At 32.2% G+C, this 23,249-nt stretch overlaps 1 protein-coding gene and 1 long non-coding RNA gene across 2 annotated transcripts; both read left to right on the forward strand.

The window, feature by feature from the left end:
• Positions 1-1,728: 1,728 nt before the first annotated feature.
• LOC134708488 (uncharacterized) lies at positions 1,729-7,316 on the forward strand. Its single transcript, XR_010105848.1, has 3 exons — positions 1,729-2,033; positions 5,661-5,749; positions 6,188-7,316. It is a non-coding gene; the product is annotated as an uncharacterized LOC134708488 (long non-coding RNA).
• A 2,873-nt stretch (positions 7,317-10,189) lies between these two features.
• LOC134708491 (perlucin-like protein) lies at positions 10,190-22,268 on the forward strand. The gene is made up of 4 exons (XM_063569069.1): positions 10,190-10,572; positions 13,053-13,144; positions 14,249-14,345; positions 21,470-22,268. Exons 1-4 carry the CDS (start codon positions 10,275-10,277, stop codon positions 21,685-21,687), a joined length of 705 nt encoding a protein of 234 aa, XP_063425139.1. The 5' UTR covers positions 10,190-10,274; the 3' UTR covers positions 21,688-22,268.
• Positions 22,269-23,249: the final 981 nt, after the last annotated feature.

Here is a 23,249-nt window from a genome sequence, read left to right on the forward strand (position 1 = left end):
TAGTGTGGTGTGTTGTTGCTTGTGAGAAAAAAAAGTGCCTATATCTAGGAATAGATGGAAAGCTATATTGTTGAACAGGATTCAGTTTATTATAGCAATAAAAGTAGATTTAAAATATTCTAAAAGTTTCATTGAATTCAGGGATTTAATAAGATCGGGTATCAAATCATACACATCTTCTTGAGAGGTTTGGACTGATTCATCTATGTATTTCTGCTAAGGATTGACCTCCGAACTTGTTCTCCTAAGGTCATTTTCATATGTTAATTCACTATTAATGTAATTTCTACAGTTGGAAATGGTGATATTTATAACCTGCATGTCATGATTTATCATCTAAAACTTAAGCAGTTAACAATCTATAAAGCCAGTAGAATGTAAGATGCATTAATTTTGCCGTACAATTTTCTGCATAAGAAAATGCCTGTACCAAGTCAGGAAAATGGCAGTTGTTATCCATTCGGTTGAGCTTTGGATTTTTCCATTTTATAAGGGACTTTCCTTTTTGAATTTTCTTCAGAGTTCAGTATTTTTGTAATTTTACTTTTTAATGCCTGTACCAAGGCAGGAATATGACCGTTGTTTTCCATTCGTTTGGTGTATAAACTTGAGCTTTTGGCTTTGCCATTCTATAAAGGACTTCCCGTTTGAATATTACTAGGAGTTCGATATTTTTTTTATTAATCATTTTTATAATTATATCTACAAATAAAGATTCTTTGAAAGTTACCGACATCATGCTAAAGTTACGGACATCCCTATTGGTACAAGGAAAAAAGTTACGGACAAGTTGTTTTGAAGTTACTTACATCATAAGTGTTTTGGAAAATCGTGCTGTAATCGTTTATTTTGAAGTAACAAACCACGTTTTACATTGCAAAGTTTCCCTTAAAGATTTATATAACTTTTTAATTACTGAACATTTCTTTTGTATGCATGGCATTGTAATTATATAGGAGCAAACTTCCTAACCGAAGCCAGGCGGCTCCATCTTGGGCTGTGGGTAACTTAAGTTACCCACGGCCGTTTAAGCACAGTGGTTGTGAGATACTTTTCGTTCCACGTTGAAGGTTTAATGTGACTTACAGAAATTACAGCGCTGTTCCTTACTTAATCTTTGTATGTGTTTTTTCAATGTGCTTATACTATTCATTTTGTGTCACGGATCGATATATAAAAGAAGATGTGGTATGATTGCCAATGAGACAACAATCCACAAAAGACCAAAATGACACAGACATTAACAACTATAGGTCCCCGTACGCCTTCAACAATGAGCAAAGCCCATACCGCATAGTAAGCTATAAAAGGCCCCGATAAGACAATGTAAAACAATTCAAACGAGAAAACTAACGGATATACAGGCTCCTGACTTGGGACAGGCACATACATAAATAACGATACCCCATATTTTTTTGTTTTTCTATGGAAAAAATGTTCCTTTACAAAAAAAAAATATTGGTATATTCCAAACTTCGATTTTTTTTGTTTTAACGTTTTATGATTTTTAATTTTAACAAGGTTATTATGAGATAATATAACCTCCTTGATTTTAAGAACTAAACGAAAAAGAGAATTGTAATATAAAATCTTACGATTCTTTCTTCAAACAAGATTTGTTATCATACTGCTAATTACCCTTATCATATTTTAATGACCACATACTGTGGCCATCGTGATTATATAAACCCTAATAAATTATAAACATTCGAATGTAAAATTTCGCACGATAAATAATGACAAACAAACGACGGAAATTTAATACATGATGAATCCACAGCGTGTGCATTTGACTGATACCCGAATAATCCAGTCGTTATATTACGAATACTTCGATCACTCCATTAACCATTTCCTAGAGAAAAGTAGTGAATAGGGGGCGCTGAATTATTCGAGTTAGTACATGGAGGAAAGGTCTATTTCAAATGTTATTCAAAGATTAGGAGCAACGATTCAATTTCGATTTGTGTATTGTATTTGTCGTGGTTGAAACGGCACCAGGAACATACAGTCAGGATAGACAACAGCAGTCTGTAAGTATCTATTTCATGTCTTTATATATATCAACATAGATATTATGAGCCTTTAATGCCTTCTGTTGACAAATTTTCATAACTATGCACTATTTTAATAGACCACAGATGTCCTTTTCGATTTAAAAGAACCTCTTTGAAAAGACACACCTCAGTCGAATCTTTCTTCTCAAATAAATGCCTGAATGGTCACAAAATTTATACTTGTTATGGGCAGGCATTATCGATTAATTTAAATAAAAAAAGATGTATTAACTCTGATTGCAAGGAATTTTAAATTGTTAATAATATATACTGTATCTCGAGGGAAATGTACACTTTAATTAACAACAGTGAATTTTTCATAAATATTATATATCATCGTGTAATGTGGCAATTACGTACTAATAACAATTTTCACTGCTTACTGTTTTCACTGTTGAGTTTTTATTCAGGTGTTTACTCAAATTTAAAAAGCATTTCCTGTATATTGATTTTAGGTATCTAGTTTTTTTGTCAATGCTTACTACGAATTTTTACTGTTTCCGATTACTTTGCGATTTTGGTATGTCAAAAAAAACGGCGTCATATGTTTTCGTATGAAATATAAATTGGATCAGTACACGGAGAGGAAATGACTACAAAATCCGGAAATAAATAGTTCTGGTGATTGCTTGAATCTTAAAAAAAGTTATTAAATACTTTTCAGTACTAAATATTACTAGTAAATAGTGTAAGGTTGGTGTTTCGTGCTGAAATTTTTGGATTTTGATTATTTTCAGATTGGCACCTGGTTTGTACAAAATACGTTAGTTTTTCAATAATAAAATGCTGTTTTCCAAATTTAGGATTAAATTTAAAAAGTTAAGACTGTTTTCATCTTCATGTATCAAGGATGTATAAAAAAAATTGTCAATGAAATATTGAATAATTAGATTTTGAACAACCATTTTCGATAAGAACCCTCCGAATTTTTACTCGATGGTTTGTGATTAAAACGTCCAAAAAACCACATGACAGTCATATGTCTTGAAGATCCGGTGTCTGACTTGCAAAAAACATATCTAGACATTATTTTAACCCTTCAGATTTTTTCCCCACATTTATTCTAGTGATGCATATTTTTGACATTAAATAAAGATGGCTAAATATGTTTTAAATATGTCAAGTTGTAGTGGTGTTGTTGTTCTAAATATAGAAACAGAAAAACATGCCACAATGTACGCGTATGCAGTCGAAACGGACGAAATGTGGTTGATACGAAAACATATGACATACGAAAACATATGACACGGCGATAATGGTAAAAGTATAGCATTGATGTTTTTTTTTTTTTTATCTTTCTCCGACGCCTGTATGCGAGACATAGTAGGTATTGCAACCCAGCGGCACAGGCGACGATGGTGTACACTATTTGTTTGAAGCATTATATTTCATAAATTAGACAATCTAAATTGTTCATACCTTATGTTACGAGATTTCCGTCCGTCATATGTCATTTTCCCGGCAACCTCAATTTCATGGTTTTACTGCTTGATACATTTTGTTTTGTTAAATGAAAAACTCACTTATTAGGAGTAATATGATAACTTTGTTTGGTATATGGGTTCCTAGCAACATTTACATGTTCGTTAGCTAGGACTAAGGTACATGTAGGCTTAACCTGACCTCGACCTTATTCCATAGATAATTTATCAAAGATAAAGTAACTTAAGCAAGACCGTATCTAGATACTATAACTAGTCAGTCATCTATATTTGGTGTATTGATTATTGAAATGATTGTAAGGTGAACATATCCACCCGATAATTTCCGTCTGACCTTGGCCTCAATTTCATGGTTCATTGGCCAATGTATATAGCGTTTGTGGTTTGGTCTATTTCTCAGATGCCTTAAGCAGTAGGGTCACTATATAATGTGTATCATGTATGGAATCATTGTCAGCTGGAAATGTCCGTCTGACAGGTCTCAATTGACTTCGACCTCATTTTTATGGTTCAATGGACAATGTTTAGTTGTGTGGTTGGGTCATTTTTTTGGGCATTATAAGCAATAGGTCAATATTATGTAGTGAATGAAACAACCAAGACAACTGGGGTGGCATGTCTATCTGTCGGGGTTAACATGACCTTAACCTAATTGTTTGATGTTAAGATGTTGTATTAAGATCCGATTCTCATGTACTATTAGTAATACTAGAACACACCCGCGAAATCGCGGGCATATACAGCTTGTGAACTGTTGTAGGATGATTTTTTGTAAAAGATATTATGTATGAAGAATTTCATAAAAGGTATCAAAAGCTCTCTCTCAAAATCCGTTATTTGTTTCCTTTCTGTTATATTCAATATTTTTTGTGTCTCTGATTTCAGACCACAATTATTCAAATGCATCTGTTGGTAAAATTAAATTAAAATTTTGCAGGGCTTCAAACATGAAATATTATAAATGTAACTGCTTATATATATAGACCTTATTAGTCTAATAAAATATGCTTATAGGACATGCCAATGGTAGGATATGAATCTTGTATAAATTACTAAGACCAACTAAGGCTAATTTGAGGGGTGGTCAGAGGCGTCCTGATCCCGAAATCCCTGTCTTAAAATTATGAAATCCCGAGATGCAGAATTTAAAGAAATTCATATCCCAAAATCGAAAAATATATTCCCGGATCCCGTAAGGGTTAATTCCCAAATCCCGAGGTCCCGAAAAAGTCCTGCCTCCCTCGGCTTATCCCTACACTTCTTTCTGTTTTTGCCAACTCACTACTTTCAATTTCAACAATAAATTTTATGTCCAATCTTTGGGCATTGTGTATTCTAGTCTGCGAATTTATGCGTTCGTCTGTTTGTTCGTCTGTCCGTCTGTTCCGCTGCAGGTTAAGGTTTTTGGTCGAGGCATGATGATTAATTCATCGAGGTGGAAGGAAGAGAAGCGACACACAAAATGAGGTCTTCTCGTTTAATAGTATACATGACAACTATCATACATTGTAGTTTTGCATTGCTAATGTTAAGTATATGTGAAATTTGTAGTAAATCCTCCATACTAAAGACTTTCAACATGATTTGAATGATAAGTAAGAAAAAGGCGAGACATTTGCACTCATATTCTGGTAATAAAATGTGTAAAGTGTTGACTAAAGTACATGTACCTACATTTCAATGTATTTTTGTATCAGAGTGCCGAAGGCGCATCTTTAATATTTTGAGAAGAAAAATGATATTTTGTTGAAGGGGGGAATGTGTAGGGTACATTACTCATATTTTTGCCTGAGGAAGCTGATGTTCTTTTTGGAACATGTCTTACTTGTTTTCTGGTATGTTGAATGGGGTAGGTAAAAGTATTGTCAACACCAGTCCTGTGTTTTGTTTAAGACTTAATGAAACCTGTTTTTAATTGTTATTTGTGTCTTCAGTGCACTGTCTCCTATAGGCATGAACCATTCATCTGTTTTAAGACTGTATGATTGATTGATTGATGGATCATGACTGGCTGAATGTCCAATGGCAAATATAACATGCATATTCAGGAGTTTGGGAACGATTCATGCCAATCCTGACCCAAAAAAAAGAAATATGCTTGAAGACAGAGTAAGTGTTCCCGCCCTGCATTTTAAACTTCAAATATTTCTATTTCTTGTAGAGTGAGAAAAATGTTATGAAACACCAGCAAAAAAGACTAGATTGTTATTCAGTCCTGACTTATTAAGTGTCTCTGAAGATGAAGATTAGGTATGTAATAATGAGTTTTTAACTTGATAGAGTGTTGACTTTTAAATTGTAAACGTTTAATGAGTTACTGTACGTTAATCTCTTTATTGTATAAAAATTCAACAATTAATGTACAAGTGCATAGTATAGCCATCTTTATCTTGATATATCCAAAGGCAATATATATAAGAAGATGTGGTATGGGTGCCAATGAGACAACTCTCCATCCAAGTCACAATTTATAAAAGCAAATCATTATAGGTCAAAGTATGTACTTCAACACGGAGCAAGACTGTTATTAATGACAATAAAGAGAGTGAATAATATTCTATAAACAAATTAGACATCATAATTAAGATTGAAAGAAAGACAGACAGTTTCTTCATCAAATATAATAAATTTTGGTATGATAACTAAAAATATTTGAAATTGTTTTGAATTTGTCGTTACTTCTTTCAGATCAGGCCTATCCAGAAGCAAGAAAAAGGACAATTCATAGCACGTACATCTACAGAAAGAGACATGTTTAAAAAACAGATTTGTTTTCAATTTAAGAAAAACCTGTTAAACTTTTACTATTTCTTATCTGTATATTTTACATTTATATGATGATATTTTTAAAATTGCTGCACAGTATTTCTATTCAGTCCCACATAACAAAATCAGCTGAAGAAATTGATTTTTTTCATATTTGAAGGGAGTGTCTTTTTGCATTGTTGACATGGTTGATAGCAGATATATGTATTGTGGAAAACAGTCAGATGGCAACTTCAAATAATATAAAATACATTTTTATGAATGTTATATGTCATTAAATAGACATGAAAGATAGAAAATTATATAGGAACACTTTTTTTATGACCTAAATGTATTGTCAAGGTAAATTTATTATGTGAACATATCAAATATTATCAAAAACACTGCTGGTTTGAAATAAAATTATTCTATGTAGCCTAATGTAATCATACAGATCAGTGTATTTTTTCCTAAACAAATTTTACATATTTTTATAACCAGAATAAATTTATTCTGTGTCTCAACCTTAACATAATTACTGTACTTTCAAAATAAATTTATTTTATATATATCATAATACTTTTAATCCACATTGAATGTAGAATAAATTTATTCTGTGTCGCCACCTTAATATGATAACTGTACTTTCAGAATAAGTTTATTTTATATATTATTATACAAGACAAAAATCACATTGAACATAGAATAAATTTATTCTGTGTCTCAACTTCACCTTACAGATTACTTTACTTTCAAAATAAATTTATTTTAAATATTGTTATAATCATAAATGACATTTAATGTAAAATAAATTTATTCTGTGTCTCAACCTCACCGTATAGATTACTTTACTTTCAAAATAAATTTATTTTAAATATTGTTATAATCATAAATGACATTAAATGTAGAATAAATTTATTCTATGATTTTCTCGAACTGATAATAGATATTAAGGCTCTATATAATAATTTTATTTTATAAATGATTATATACAGAAAGCACCATGCATTTAGAATAAATGTATTCTAAGATGTATAATTTACGGAGAGTTGAATGAAAATGGACAGGTAAAGTGTAGAGTTCAGTATAAATTTATTTTGAAATGTATCAAATAAATACTAATATAACAGATTTGTCTTTGTTTTTCCTGATTTTTTCTCAAATACATGGGTTATAGAATAAATTTATTACGTTCTGGTCCTATTTTGGCCTCTACGATTGCACTTGTCAGAAATTAGAGTGAAAAAAGAGGAAAATTCAGTGGTTTTTTCCTTTTTTATTCTGCTCTCTGTTGTATGCAGTGTTTTATTTCTTTAAAGGTAGTCCTATTACATAATGAAGTATTTGAAAGTATATTTTCAAATGCACTTGTAACTTCAGATATAAATTAAAAACCAATTGTTCAGAGAACAATTGTAGGTCTTTCCACTAGAAAAGATCTATTTTGATATTGAAATATTAAAAATCAGTTTAAAATGTTAGTGGCTGTATGATGTATTTATATGAATTTAAAGCAAAGGTCAAAATCTAGAACGTCATATTAACCTATGACCTTGACCTCAATTTCAAGTTCACAAACCAAGGACCTTAAATCAAAAGACCCAAGGTCTTTAATATGTTTGGTTTATTAGTAATATCACTTTACGCGTAATTCTAAATGTAAGATGGGCAAAAACTCCTATTTATTGTCTGCGCACCCTTTCAATCAAAATATACAAGTAAGGACATGTCGCAACTAACAATTTATGAAAAATTATTTGTCCATATGTCATAAGGTATTTGAAAATAAATGAAAATAAGCCAAAATCAAAATTTAGAATATGACGTTGACCTTTGACCTTGACCTCATTTTTATTATTTTCGACCAAGGACCCCAAATCTAAAGACCCTATGTCTTTATCACTTATGGTTTACCATTTAGAAATGCATATCACTTAATTTAAGGGAAAAGGGGGAATAACTCTCATATGGAATCTCCGTAAAGCTTCGGTCCAAATGAATATCCTAATCCTGAAGATGTAACGAGCAATTTGGTAAAATAAATTTGTCGTAATCTTTAATGGTTGCGAAGGAGTAGTGGCCACAAGAAAAATAGTGTTTGGGGAGATAACTCTTACAACGTAAAGTATTTTGTTACACAGTTGTAAATTTTTAAAGCGTATAAACTATATGATACCATATTCCAAATATCTAAGCGACATCTTTTGAAACATCAATAATACGCAAGAAAAAAAAATAAAAAAATAATAATAATAATAATCAGAACAAATTCAATAGGTCTTTCCACGGAAAGGTGGAAAGACCTAATTACGTAGCTTTACAAATTTCAGGTATGGTGATTGCTACTTCCTCCGTTTGTTTTTATCTAGTTTTACCGCAAAGGAACGATAAGTCTAGAAACATTCCGAAAAAATCTAACTCTTGTGTTTGCATATTTGGACACACCCTCACATTACAATCATTCGAACCGATTGAATCCAGACTCTACATATGCATATGGATAATTGAGACTAGATTTATCATCACACAAAATACTTAACCTACACGCCATCTATGGGCAGACAATTCAGAAGAAAACAATTTCATTCCAATTCATAAAATCAACCGAATGTTATATACATCTTTTTGTTCCCGTTCTCATACTTGAGTCTGCCTCATCTAAACGTTGTGAAACTTTGACACACTGCTTATTACCAAATACAGATCAAGACTAAATTTTGGTGGTGTCACTTTTACAGTTCTAGAGTAATGTCTCTTTACAAATCATAAAATGGAAAATTGCCGAAAGATTTTTTTTTCCCTTTTTTTAGTTAGTTTTTCTCAACCAAATTTTACGAAACTTATGCATAATGCTAGTTTCCACAAAAAAACAAATCAAGTTTGAATTTTGGTGGCATTTACTATTCTAGAATAATGCCCCTTTAAAAATGGGAATATTGCTGAATTTTTCGTTTCTGTTCTCTAACTGAAGTATAATTCAACTAAATATTATAAAACTTATAAAAAAATGTTTTGCTACCACAAAAACAGATCAGGTACAAAATTAAGGCATGCATCATCACTTTTACAGTTCTTGAGTTATGGCCCTTTATAATGTTATATGCAAGCAGGGGCATCATACGGTCCAACTGACACATTCCACTTTTTTCTTAAACCAACATAACCAGGGCAACACTTTTTTACAGGCTACCTCCTCGACGGATTTTATACAATTTAAAACATTTTTTTTTATAAGTTAATTATGATAAAAGACTTTTATGATCATTTGAGATCGTTCGCTAGTCTCAAAAGGGAAATGATTTACAAAAGTTAAGTGTGTACATAAATGGAATCCCTCGCAGTTGCAAAAAATAATTTTAAAATGTCATTTACTTGGAATGCGTTGCACTATATGATTTATGGCCCATATACTATTACTATAAATCTATAATGATATGAACATCTCGCTATCATGCATTGCAAACAAAATCCAACTTTTGTCAAGTTAATTAGTAGATACTTGCATCGCCAACACTTCCTATCATTAAAACATTTCGGAATCCCTGGTGTAACGAAACTTTGAATTATTTGTGAATTTTATATAGATCTAGAGGCACATGGTTTACATGGAACAAATAATGAATACATAGAAAGCATACCGGTCTATGGGGGGTCTGGATGGAGTTTACAGATAAGGGTATATTGGGCACAAAGTACAGAATAAAAGCCAACAAATATAAAGTGGAAAGAAAAATAGAACAAAACCCAAGTGAAAAATAGAGAATAACGGGGTACTTAAAACTGACAAATAACAGAGAATGATCAACAAAAGATGTAAAAAATAGAAAAATAGCATGAATATTAAAGAATAAATTAGAAGCTGACGACCCCTATCCGGACCCTCAGGATCATATATAAAGAGAAGAGCGATCGAATCATTCAATATATTCAGAGGTACATGTCATGTTTCAATATTTATCTGCATACACGTTGCACATATTTTCAATTGTGCTTGACTTATATAGCTAGCTCACTATAATTGATTTCTAGAATGAACCTTCATTTTTCTCTTATGATAACCAGCTTGTTCGTGTTGGTATGGGCGGATGGAAATAAAATAAAAGGAACAAAATTTGCTATTGAAAGCGGCGAACGGATCGTTTATAATAGTTCATACACTACAGATAAGTTTGTTGAAACGAAAGGGATGTGTGCAATGATGTGCACGTTAGATGAGAAATGCTGTGCAGCATGTTATAATGACGAAACTTCCATTTGTCGACTGGATACATCTGAGCACTGTTGTGTTGATACCGAGGTTGTTGACGGATGGGAAGGTTTGAAAAGAGGTAATATTATAATAACTTTATTACAAAAAACATGAAACCCTTACGGGTTTAAATGCAAACATAGTACATTGTAAACACAAGTGACAAGAAACATAACTATATATGATAAATGTTTTTAAAAAGTGAAGTTGATATTAATAACATATATATATATATAATAATTGACCAATGTGGACCTTATTTTCGCAATTCCATAGATTGCTTTATATAGTCTACAACACTAGACAAAATATCTTTATTGGGATCTAGAATAGTTTTAAGTTTAGAGTTTGAGTCAAGCTTGTTAAAATTAGGATAATGGGTTTTAATTGCATTTATAAGGGAATGTCTTACATTACTGTTAATTTGGCAATGAAGGAAAAAGTGTTCCTCATCATCTAAAATTTTACAAACTTTGCACAGTCTGTGTTCTCTTTGATTTTTTTTATAACGTCCTAATTCAATTTCCAAATTATGATCACTTACACGTAATTTTGTTAAAAGCTGACGACTATTAAAATTGTTTAGATTGTGCAGGTAGTCCTCAAATTTAATTTCATTTTTAAGTTTACTATAAAGATAAAGTTTTGAACTGTTATCAATATTTGAAAGTTTTTGAAGAGTGATGTTGTTATACTCTTCCTTCACTATACGTTTAAAAGTTTTTTTGAGTGAATTTTTTATAAGTTTAAAAGGTTTATCAAAATCAACATATTGTTCAAAAGCTTATATAACAAGAGGGTTTATTTCATGGCAGTTTATTCTACAAAAATATAATAAAACTTGAGTTTTAATAAAAGAGTCAAGTGGAAATCGTCCTAACTCAGACTTTGCAGCTATATTACATGAGGGTTTTTTTTAATTTCAAGAACAGTTTTACAAAATTTATGATGCACTTTCTCAAAACTGAATCTATCTGTCAATAATAAGATCACATATGTTTTAAAATAATTCGTAGCCGTAGGCCAGTTTTACTTTTTGTTGAAAGGAAGAGGGCAAAGAAAGGGTTTATTTTATTCACAGCCCCCCTCCTGATAACAAAAATGGACCGACAAGCTGATATTATCCCGGCCATGCACTTACTTACACATGCTCCAACCAAAAACCCCAAAACCATAAGGTTTTTTTCATTTGTTTTTTTCCCACCAATAGAATCTATTTGTTATTAAATCAATTTATTTTTCTGAACTTGGTTACAGAAACTTCAAGGTGGTACACTACACTACAGGGAGATAACTCTATATAAAAATAATCAACGTAACGTTTTAATTACGTTCTCAGACTTTGAAGGAATTGTTGAGCTTCTGAATGATCAATTCCGAAAAATATGTGGTTCAAGTTTTTTAGACTTTTGTATGAGTATGATATCTAAAAGGGTGATGTCTTACGCAATCCTTGTTTCAACATTCTTCGTATTAGACCTTTTCAACATCTGATTCTCTCGACACCGACTAATAACACTTACAGTTTACAGGTTAAATGGAGGGGTAGTCTCAAAGTAAAATTAAAAACCCATCATGATTATCATAACGTATACATTTTCGATTTGGCTGTTTTATACTGTATTGACTTTATAGCTACAGAAGATATGCCAAACACAAATGAAATAATTTTATACTTAATTTTTCTCTGACAAAATTAGACTAGTAAATCTCTGTCGAATGTTTTATGCGCCTGAAACAAGTCATAAATTAGTTTGTACGCCTTTTGCACGGTGGAACTTTAAGTTAATGGTGTGATATTTTGACATTATGCTCAACGTATAAAAAGATGAAATATGATTTAAAGCCTATCTTTTTCTACATACTAAATAAAAAATAAAAAATACCTGTCGTTTAAAATCTTTTGGAAAGTTGAATTATTGCCAATAAAATAAATTTCAAGCATTAAAATCAGTATAGAGATCAATACTATTAGTTACATAGTGTGTTAGTGACCTAATATGATATATACAGGGTCAGTAAATTCCATATGGGATGAGAGCAACATATTAGGTCACTAGCACACTATGTAACGAATTTATCTTACCGACTATCTTTATTTGTTGAATTAAGACTAAAATTGTCTTATTTGCTATCATAACACATCTCCTTATTTCTGTATTAAAGTGTTCATGTGTTCAATTTTAAGAACCTTCATCAATTGATCTGCACTAACAAAAAATATCCTGCATTTAAAACGATAAATATCTATAATAAACAACCTTGATATAACAATATTAAACAGAAGTAGGGAGGGAGGCGGGACTTATTTCAATACACGGTTAGTAGTGAACTTCTAGGCCAAGTTAATAATAGATAGAGATAATTGTAAGCAGCAAGAATGTTCAATAAAGAAAAATCTACAAACACATCACCAACACCAAAACACAGTTTTCGTCATGAATCCATCTGTATCCTTTGTTTAATATGCACATAGACCAAGGTGAGCGACACCGGCTCTTTAGAGCCTCTAGTTTGTTCTTTTTTGTTCTTTTATTTTCTTCTTTTTTTTTCATTTAGACATTACGGATTCGCCATGTCCTGGTTGTATGAGCTACGGATCGTCGTATTACAAAATTATCGAGGATTATAAACCATGGGATGACGCCAAGGTAAGCCCAGTAGTATGTATGGAGTGGAAATCTTTGAAATTTTCAATGCTTAGAAGTTGAACTAGTTTGATCGGCGATGGGAGCCTATGCTAGTTAGTATTAAAAACATTACCTCTTTTTGCATTGTTATACAAGAAGGATTCAATATAAGGCATCATCAATGGTTTTCAAACTTTGCGGCCATCTACCTATCTGAAGAAACAAAGATAAATTTGTAGTTCGTTTGAATTCTTTATTAGGTAATTGTAAATACAGCCAGTGATGCGTTTTATATGATGTTGGTATTTGTCTTGTAATATGACAATCTTCTTTTACAGTATTCCTGAACATAGTTTGGTAATATTTGTTGTGTGGTTCACTTAGAACGCGACAAAACTTAATGTCATTACTCTTTGTATTTACTAATCATATCATATACATTTACAACCGGTACGTGATGATAAATGGGGAAACAATTCTTCACTAGAGACCAACATGATGTAGAAGCTAACAAATCAAGGTCACCGTATGGTCCTCAACGACGAGAAAAGCCCATACAGTATAATATTGCATAGTAAACTATAAAAGGTCCAGACATGACAAACGTATAACAATTAGAATGTGAAAACTGACAGCCTGATATAGCTACAAACGACAACAACTGAACTACAGGCTCCTGAACAAGAACAGGCCCATAAAGAATACGGTAGTGTTAAACAATATCTGCGAGGACTCCCTCCCTTTATCCTTGGACAGCGGTGTAAATTATAAGCGAGTGACTTTTTACAAAAGCCTCTTAATTTTAAGAACTTTAATGCACCATCAAACACACGGTTGTATTATATATCATTGGAAAACTAATTATGTGTACTAAGTTTTGCTGTTTTGCCGCGGCGCAAATAAATATAACTGCAATATCTGTTAAATCGAGATCAAAGGCCAAGAAAAAACATTTTAAATTTTTATATAACCAAATAGCGTACCATTTCTGGTTCTTTTATGATGACAGTTTCCAAAATATCATATGAACATTATACAAAAGAATATAAAAATTTCAAACCACACTAAAATTAAACCATATTGATATAATCTGTCTTTTATCCTTATATATTTTCCCGCCAACAGACAAGCTGTGAATGCTTAGGAGGTAAACTGCTTGAAGCTGAAACGCCACAGGAAAACAATTTCATTAAAACTGAACTTCGGACGAGGGCTACAGGAGGTAAGTATGGTCAACATACCTGTGTACGATATGAAAATAAGAAGATGTGGTATTATTACTAATGAGACCACTTTCCTTCCTTAGACAAATGACGCAGATGCAAGAATACCGGGGTAAACATACGGCCTCAAATTAAAGTGATAGAACCACTAATTCGGTCCCGTTAAAAAAACATACGTTAGTTTTCCCGTTGAATGGTTTAACACTAGTAATTGTGGAGCCCTTTATAGCTTGTTGTTCGGTGTGAGCCATGGCTCCGTATTGAAGGCCGTACATTGACCTAAATTGATTTGCCTTTTTAAATTGTTATTTGGATGGAGAGTTGTCTCATTGGCACTCACACCAAATCTTCCTATATCTATACAGAAAAGAAGTACCTATTTTGAACAAAATGGTTCCTACGCATAGACGTTACTTTACATTTAAGTAAAATATTTGAGTACTTTTGGTACCAGATGAAATATTTTTCTTTTTTCTTTTGAAATGTAAAAAGATATAAAATATATGAAATTAAGTTAAGAGCGCAGATTTGTCTTGTTGCACGGACAGGAAATGTTTATGTACTAATAAACTTATGGAAACGTTGTGCTTTATTACAGATTTCTATTGAACTGATATATATATATATATACAACTCGTCTAAACATCAACACAACAATGTTAGATCTGTTCGCAAATTTTTTGCTCTTCCCTCGCCGGGATTCGAACCCATGCTACTGTGATATCGTGGCACCAAATCGCCTGCACTGCAGCCGTCCCGCTAGATCACACGACCACCTGGGCTCTACAATAATAAAGCTTTGTTACCTTTCCTCGTCAGTTTTACTCTAGCGTCGTACTTCAGTACATGATAGTGACGTTACGCACGATACTGGTGTCACCAAACGTAACGTCGAATTACGACATTTTCTACATGGAAAAATGAAACGTTGAAAAACGACGGCATTTAAAGACTGAATTTGATGTTTTTTAATTCGATTGTATGTTTGTTTTGTTTATTTCCCTTTCAGTTTACGTTAATTGTTTCTTAAGTTTGTCTTTTTTTAATGTTTGTTTGTTTACTTTTTAAGAAATATACAAAATATAAGAGCAATTCAAAGACAAAATAACTCGTTCAATTTTATTCCGAATAGTCTGTTATAAACTGCTTTGCTCTGCCAGTCCAATTATTTCTTCGTGAATGGCGAAGGACAAATCAATTACGGAGTCCGTCAAAATATCATTTGTTACATATAAGACAGATTTGACACTCACAATTACATTTTTACGTTTAATTAAACTGTACGATAATATCAGATTATTACAAGGCATTTTTTATATCGCATGTATTATCAGCCCTAGGTTCAATATCAGCCCAATAGCCGCATGGCTCTAGGGCTGATATTGACCGAGGGCTGATAATACATGCGATATGAAAAATGACATGTTATGATCTTTTCATCATATGCTTCAACAGTAGAGAAAAATAACAGATTCATATATTGATCCTTTTACGTGGTTCCCGAAAAGAAGTTGAAAGAGTAAAAAGTTCACGGACGTCGGACCTAAAATTTGATACATTCAATATGAAATCTTTCTATCATATGCCTTAACAGAGAGAGAAAAAAACCCACATTTTTATATGGACGAATCGACAAAAAAAATATAATTCAACAATATACATAATGAACATTGTTTGGAAACGTCAACTTTTTTAAAGTAACTTTCTAAATTATGTTTCAGAAAAACTTGAAAAATGCATTTATTTAATTATTTTTTTTAATTTAATTTAATTATTTTACACAATATGCTTTCCAGTATTCAAATAATTGTTTTGTGCACTACTTTGTAATGTTTTTCACTGAAAACGTAGCATTGAGGTGTATTTTCCGGAATTTGCCGAGTATCACCGGAATGCCATGTGATAACGTTACGGAAAGGCATGTGATAACAATCGAAGCATGTGATAAACTTTTCATATCAGCCCGCTAAGCACCAATTCGAAAAATATGGAAAATACTTTAATTTAATGCTATTATCATACGGTAAAAATCATATGTAATTTAGTCTAAGTATATGATAAAGGTCCTGTTTTTCTGTAATATAATCCACGAATAACGGTAGGCTATTTTTACAGATCAGCTAAATTATCTATAGTAAAGGATCCTACAAATTAATGTAAGATACAGTCACAGAAAATAATTATATTTATAAGTACGTCTGAGTTAGTGACAACTCTACAACAGATTTATCCATCGGATCACATACAATATATAGATTATAACATGGCATTTTCCCATCAAACCCCTTATCAGAGATTTCCAATAAAATGACTTTACTCGACATAACCGACCTTACTCAACGTATGTCGTCCTACTGCATTGAAGCATGACGGAGGGGAGCATACACTGCATGCATGTTTTGCTCTATGAACAAGCATTGTTGCTGGAATATGCCTTCAGTAAAATTCAACCCCAACTATTTTTTTAACTCTTTAAACATTTTGTCATTAACTTTGAATGATTTTATTGACATAAATACTATAATGGAACAAGTAAATTAGCAACTTGTAATCAAACACACCCATCATTTCTTGTCATTTCACTTGACCCATATTTTAGTTCTTCTCACATTGTGAATTTTAAAAACTACCAAGACGACATTTAGCATACTAATATTAAAATGACGAATTCCGAAGCGAGAAGGTTGCCTCTTTATTGTTTTAAAAAGATTTAACGTTTAAAGTAAATTCCAACACACCCAAATATAAAAGGTGTACTCGACTGAAAACAAAATAATATTTTTCTGTAATTTAATTGAAGATAATTTGATGTGGACATAAATTCATATCAATGATATATTTTTCAAAAGTACTTTCTCGCGTCTTTACCTATACCAAATAATGGGGCTTGGCTTTTGTTTAAGTATACATAAACATCCGAGGATACAGGGGTAGAAAGCGTACTTCCCTTTTCGATCGATAAATAAGTTTTAAAATCTCATGTTTTCCACAATATCATTTTAGCGTATAATTGTCCAAATTGTTTTTTGCATCGCTTCGCTCGTCAGTCACCCTCTTTCAGATATCTTGGATCCGGTCATAATCACAAACTGTATTGCACGGAAAAAAAAACTTAAATGATTTTCGTTTGACTTTGATAAATACTTTAAAAAACAACAATGTCTGAACATTAGGCATCTCGTATGTGATTTAAAAGTTTAAAACTACGAACTGAATTAGTCTTTTTTCCCGTGATTTAGTATATATAAAAAAGAAGATGCGGTATGACTGCCAATGAGACAACTACCCACAAAAGACCAAAATGACACAAACATTAACAACTATAGGTCACCGTACGGCCTTCAACAATGAACAAAGCCCATACCGCTCACTGAATACAGAAATGTGATACTGACGTGTAATCTAATGGACACCTGGGCACTACTACTTAAAATCTGCTATACAATTATGACCACTAATGGTCCTACAGATACTCTGTAATTTTGACATGAAAAAAGGTCTCGCTTTTCTAGAGTGTCTATGAATATTTTATTCTTAATTTGGGATATATACAAAAATCAAGGTGCAGTATGATTTTCAATGAGACAACTCTTCACAAGAGAACAAATTACACAGAAATTTTAACAACTATAGTCCAACGAAGGTGTTTCAACAATGAGCAAAGCCCATACAGCATAGTCAGCTATAAGAGGCTCCAAAATGACAAACGTAAAACAACAAAAACTAACAGGCAAATTAATCTTAAAAAAAAATCAACGAAAACACAATAACAAACGATAAGCACTGAATTAAAATTTTCTGACTTGGAACAGTCACATCCGCACTAGGACAATGGTGTAACAGTACGAAATCAATATTATAAACGGGATAATTATTCTTTATTTATTAGTTGTAGTTGTTTTAAAGAGAGTGTTCAGCAGCTGTGGATACTATCATTTCGGTACATAGAGCTTACTGTATTTGGAAATACTAGAAATGGCTAGCGGTTTTTATGCTTCGTTTCAGTCTCACGAGTCAATCCCTATCTATCTGTTTTAATTGTGATCATGATGATTTGATAAACATACTTCTTAGGGGCCAGCTGAAGGACGCCTCCGGGTGCGGGAATTTCTCGCTACATTGAAGACCTGTTGGTGACCTTCTGCTGTTGGTTTTTTATTTGGTCGAGTTGTTGTCTCTTTGACACATTCCCCATTTCCATTCTCAATTTTATTCTATGATTGGCTATTACTTGGATATTTATAAAAACTATTTATCATAGATATGCATGCGTAAAATAAGTTCTCGACATAAACCGGCTGAAACATAAAACAAGAATTAAACCTCACGGTATACTTACGACGAGAAGACTCAAGCTTTTATATATAATACATGTACTTACGACGAAGATTATGCCTCAAGCTATAGCATTTATGATGATGATGATACTGATGTATGTCTTATATCCAGCGACAAATATTACATATATATTGAGGATGATGAAAAGTAATTATAATGATAAATACATATACCTTTTTAAACATGCCCGACAGTTAAGAGTAGCATTTTCATATGCTAGCTAACAAATGAGCGTAACCACTATAAAGAAACACTTGTCTTTCTACTAGTAAACCAATACCTGCTCTTGCTCGTAAATGCATCATGCTTCGTGGAGAAGCCGAAAAATGCAGTCTTAAAGTCATTCGATCAGGGGGTCCAACAGAATAATTGAATTTGTATTCGGGGCTAGCTTGCGACCAGTCAATCCCATATACAAGTATATAATTATGAATATAAAATGGGTTTTTTTTCAGTCGTGTAACACCTTCACTGGTGATCCTGTCATTGGATCTGTCGCATAGTTGTCATTTTTTTTTATATATATATATACCTCCAAAGCGAGACAAAAGTTGAAACTGAAAATTTTCCCTAACTCAATCAATATATGCGATAGCTTTAGAATCTACTTCTAATTGAATAAATACGAGTAAAAGAAAATTCCCGTAAAGACTGAAGTGACATTAAAGTTGTCTAAAAAATGTAACAGCTATGTAAATTGAAATTCTCATCTACTTTTAATTAGAAATACTGGGGACAGGATATTTTTATCAAATTACTATAATAAGTTGATAGTTTACTATCCACAGTGGTCAATGCAGGTTATTAGTCATCAATCGATAATCAAGTACACCTTCTAAATTACAATCTAACGAATTGGTGTACACATTTATTTACACTCATTATTATCAACTACATTTTTCCTTTTATAATGTTCGTCGACTTTCTTTTGAAAGAAAATTATATGTCAACTACTAAAATTTAAAGAAGTACATGACCTGGACTTGTTTTTTTTTTAAATATTCACTTGTCTTCCCGTTGACGTACGTTTCCCTGTTGAATTTGTTTTTAGAAGATTGTAAATTGAGGAGATTAAGTGCAGATGGAGAGAACATTTGAAATGATACTTAATAAAGTATGATGCAATCTCAGTTTTCAACTTTAACTGAGGCACGTTCTGATTAACATTTTGCGCTCATTTTTTTTTTGAAATTACGACAAAATCTATATAAATTAATACCCACGGAAATTAAATATTATAACACATAAAAAATCAAAAAGAAGAATCTATCTGATAAAGACAAACAAAATCAATACAATTAAAATGACAAATAATAGGTTCATTAAATTTTGCAATTTTATCTGAAAATCAAAGTCATTGTCAAAACTATGAAAGACAACTCCAATGAATCGTTTGATAGGTAAAGATACGTATATATACGTGGTCTTATAACAGTGAAGTTTAGGCGGGAATATCAATAATCACGTGATATATAGAAATCATGATTTCTTTCGTTTTTCAGCATCTTAGATATATTTGATATTGATAAAATTTATTATGAATGGGTTTCATAGTTTAGGAATACTTTAGTTAAAACTTGAGTAACGTATTTAACAAAATTAATTGGTTAGCAATAACCGGTCCCGTTACGTTCGTACGTCGAGTTAGGTTCGTATGTCATTTTATTGGAAATCTCTATCAGCCCATGACCGATATGTTCTTATAATCATATGCTTCAGCAGAAGACATACAGACAATAACTGTTTTCAAAACTTCCAAAAAAGAATCCATTTATGGTATCATTTGTTTTGCATTTTTTTTTAAATATACATTCTGAATTCTAAATATTTCACTAAGCACGTACCATTGAGGTGCACGTGTATTTCCCGAAATTTGCCGATTGACGTCGAAATGCCATGCAATAACATTACAGGAAGGCATGCGATATTAACTGGAAACAAGTGGTAACGAATATCATATCACATTAGGCTAAGACAATACTTTTTATTTTATAGATAGGTTATATACAAATTACAGCTTTATCAAGGGGTATATTTAGTAAATGATGAACCTTTTACGTACAACGTTTGATTGCCAACCTAAATTAGGTATTTTACTAAAATTTTCGTTCATATATAATAGATATAAAACAAAACTTACCTGTTTAATGAACTTTACAAGAAAAATGGCAAATTATTTATTGTTATGATGTATATATGCTATACAGAAACGGAAGCCATATTGTGTCAGGTTTTCGAAAATTCATCTTTTGTGGATGCATATTTATTACTAAAGCACCAGATATATTACTATGCTACATCCGTTGCTAGTCAAGTAAATTATCAAACCTGCTGAATACTACCGCCGTTTGAGAGTTACATTTTGGGTAATCCTAGGGTTCGTACCAATTTCCTGGGATTTGAAGAGCAATGCAAAAAACAAATCAAATGGATAAATTCCGAGAGACATAGGGAACATACCTAACTGCAGAAATATTATAATATTCATAATTCAATTTCAATTCTTTTCTTCCAATAATATAAGAATTATCCGTGCAAACGTATGAAAGTAAGGACAGCTATACACACTTAAAAAATCAGTTGAAATGGGCTTTCGTCAGAATGTAGTTGTTTTTTGATAAATTATTCGTTGCTTTATTTCTTTTTATAAAATATTTCATAAAAAGGCATTAATTTTCAATTAGGTCGAATACAATTGTTTGTCCCAAGAAAAAAAACACATCCACACCCAAAATTTTATTGTCGGTACCATTACTAAAATAACTTAATCGGCTCTTGTTTTCAGTTCAAGGCTACTGGATTGGAGGCTACAATTTCAAAATGAATGGAAATTTTGAGTGGATCAGTAATCAAGATCAATTGATGACATACAGTGACTTCGGCTTAAAAGACTACCCGAACATACAAAGATGTCTCTCATACTGGAAGAATTATGGATACGCTTGGGGTGATGGTACTTGTACCAAACCATTACATTATGTGTGTGAATTTACCAAACAATAACCATTATGTTATATGGAGATTGGTTCTCTTGGTGACGACCCGAACATACAGAGATGTCTTTTATACTGGATGAATTACGGATATGCTTGGGGTGATAGTGTTTGTGCCCGTCCATTTCCTTATGTGTGTCAATTTATCAAAAGATGATCAATTTGTATATGAGCAATGGCTCTTTTGATGGTTCTTTTAATTTTCTCTCATTCACACTCTTTAGGCTGTCTTGTTAAGAATTGTATTATTATTCTTGAACGATCTTCTTGAGTAAATTTGGTCTATATAGTCATCGAAAAAGTTACCATCTCAAATCTGGAGTTGATCAAAACACTAATTGCTGGAGTCACTGTTGATGGCAATATCTTAGTATGAAAAATTTATGAAGACTCCTCCAAAGTTAAACGACTTATCAACCTTTTTGAAATACAAAGTTGTTTGATGTCTTCTGATGGGGATACAAAAGGAGAATCATTGTCTGCCATAACTACTTTTGTTAAAGATTTTCTGCTTGAAAAGCGTCGAAAAGCCTGTAAAAATTTTTCTTCTGACAAATTTGTAACGACTTCAAGGTGTATCACTCTAGTAGAGGCTCAAGTGAATAAACATAGTTATGTAGACTTTATTTATGACTTTTTTTTTATCTGTAAAGCGCCTGTGAAATCTATCACTGTAGCTGTAAACGGGTCAGCTTCTTGTAAACGAATTTTGGGCAATGACGGCGGATCCGGTGCTGCATATGGTTGTCCAACATCCTTTCTACAAGTTACACATTTCCTGAGTGTTTTTCGAACAAACTGACTGATTGCAGGTATCCAATAACTTTGTCTCAAATGATAGATTTTGGCATTTACTCCGGAATGACAAATTCTTTCATGGGCATCTAATACAATAAGTTTAGAAATTGTATGATCGTTAGGTAAGATATACGGATATTTGAGGACTCCGATAAGTATGGTGGTCGGATGCGAGCATTTCGAATTTTCGTGATTTCTCCTTTCAATTTCACGCGAGATCGAGAAATCGGGAAATCGAGAAAGCGAAATCAAGAGATAAAGAAATCTGGAAATCAAGAAATCTATTTCATTTCCCGTCTTCTCTTTCGAGTTTTCGCGCCTTTGCTTTTTCGATTTCTTGATTTCGCGTTTTAGCTTTTTCGATTTCCCGATATCCTGATTTCTCAATTTCTATATTTCTACATTTCGCTTTCTCGATTTCCCTATTTCCCGATTTCTCGATTTTGCGATTTCGCGTTTGCAAAGTGAAAGGGGAAAACACGAAAAGGTGAAATGGCCACATCTTGCCACCATAGATAAGGGCGCATTCTGCATTCTTCCTCCACATCTGATGATGTTCCTGTCGTCAAGAAATAATCATCATTGTTTGATTTTCGGTAAACTGTTCCGTGATTTACTGTTATACTTAAATGAGTTATTTTCCGTAGCAAAAGCCGTTTCCTGACAATTTCGAATACATAACTCAACAGATTTGGATAATTCACTTGGTTTAAAATGTTCTGGTGTCCATAATTTTGTTTTAATTCTACAGTTTTCTATAAACCGTAGTACATA

This window comes from Mytilus trossulus, chromosome 1 (assembly GCF_036588685.1).
Source record: "Mytilus trossulus isolate FHL-02 chromosome 1, PNRI_Mtr1.1.1.hap1, whole genome shotgun sequence".
In the NCBI taxonomy this organism is placed as follows: Eukaryota; Metazoa; Mollusca; class Bivalvia; order Mytilida; family Mytilidae; genus Mytilus; species Mytilus trossulus.

What these genes read in the sequence shown, in the direction of transcription:
- LOC134708491 (XM_063569069.1), top strand. Translation starts at nt 10,275, where the DNA reads ATGAACCTTCATTTTTCTCTTATGATAACCAGCTTGTTCGTGTTGGTA. An exon ending in ATGGGAAGGTTTGAAAAGAG is followed by an intron (nt 10,573 to 13,052) that starts GTAATATTATAA and finishes TTTTTCATTTAG; the next exon opens with ACATTACGGATTCGCCATGT. An exon ending in TCGGACGAGGGCTACAGGAG is followed by an intron (nt 14,346 to 21,469) that starts GTAAGTATGGTC and finishes TCTTGTTTTCAG; the next exon opens with TTCAAGGCTACTGGATTGGA.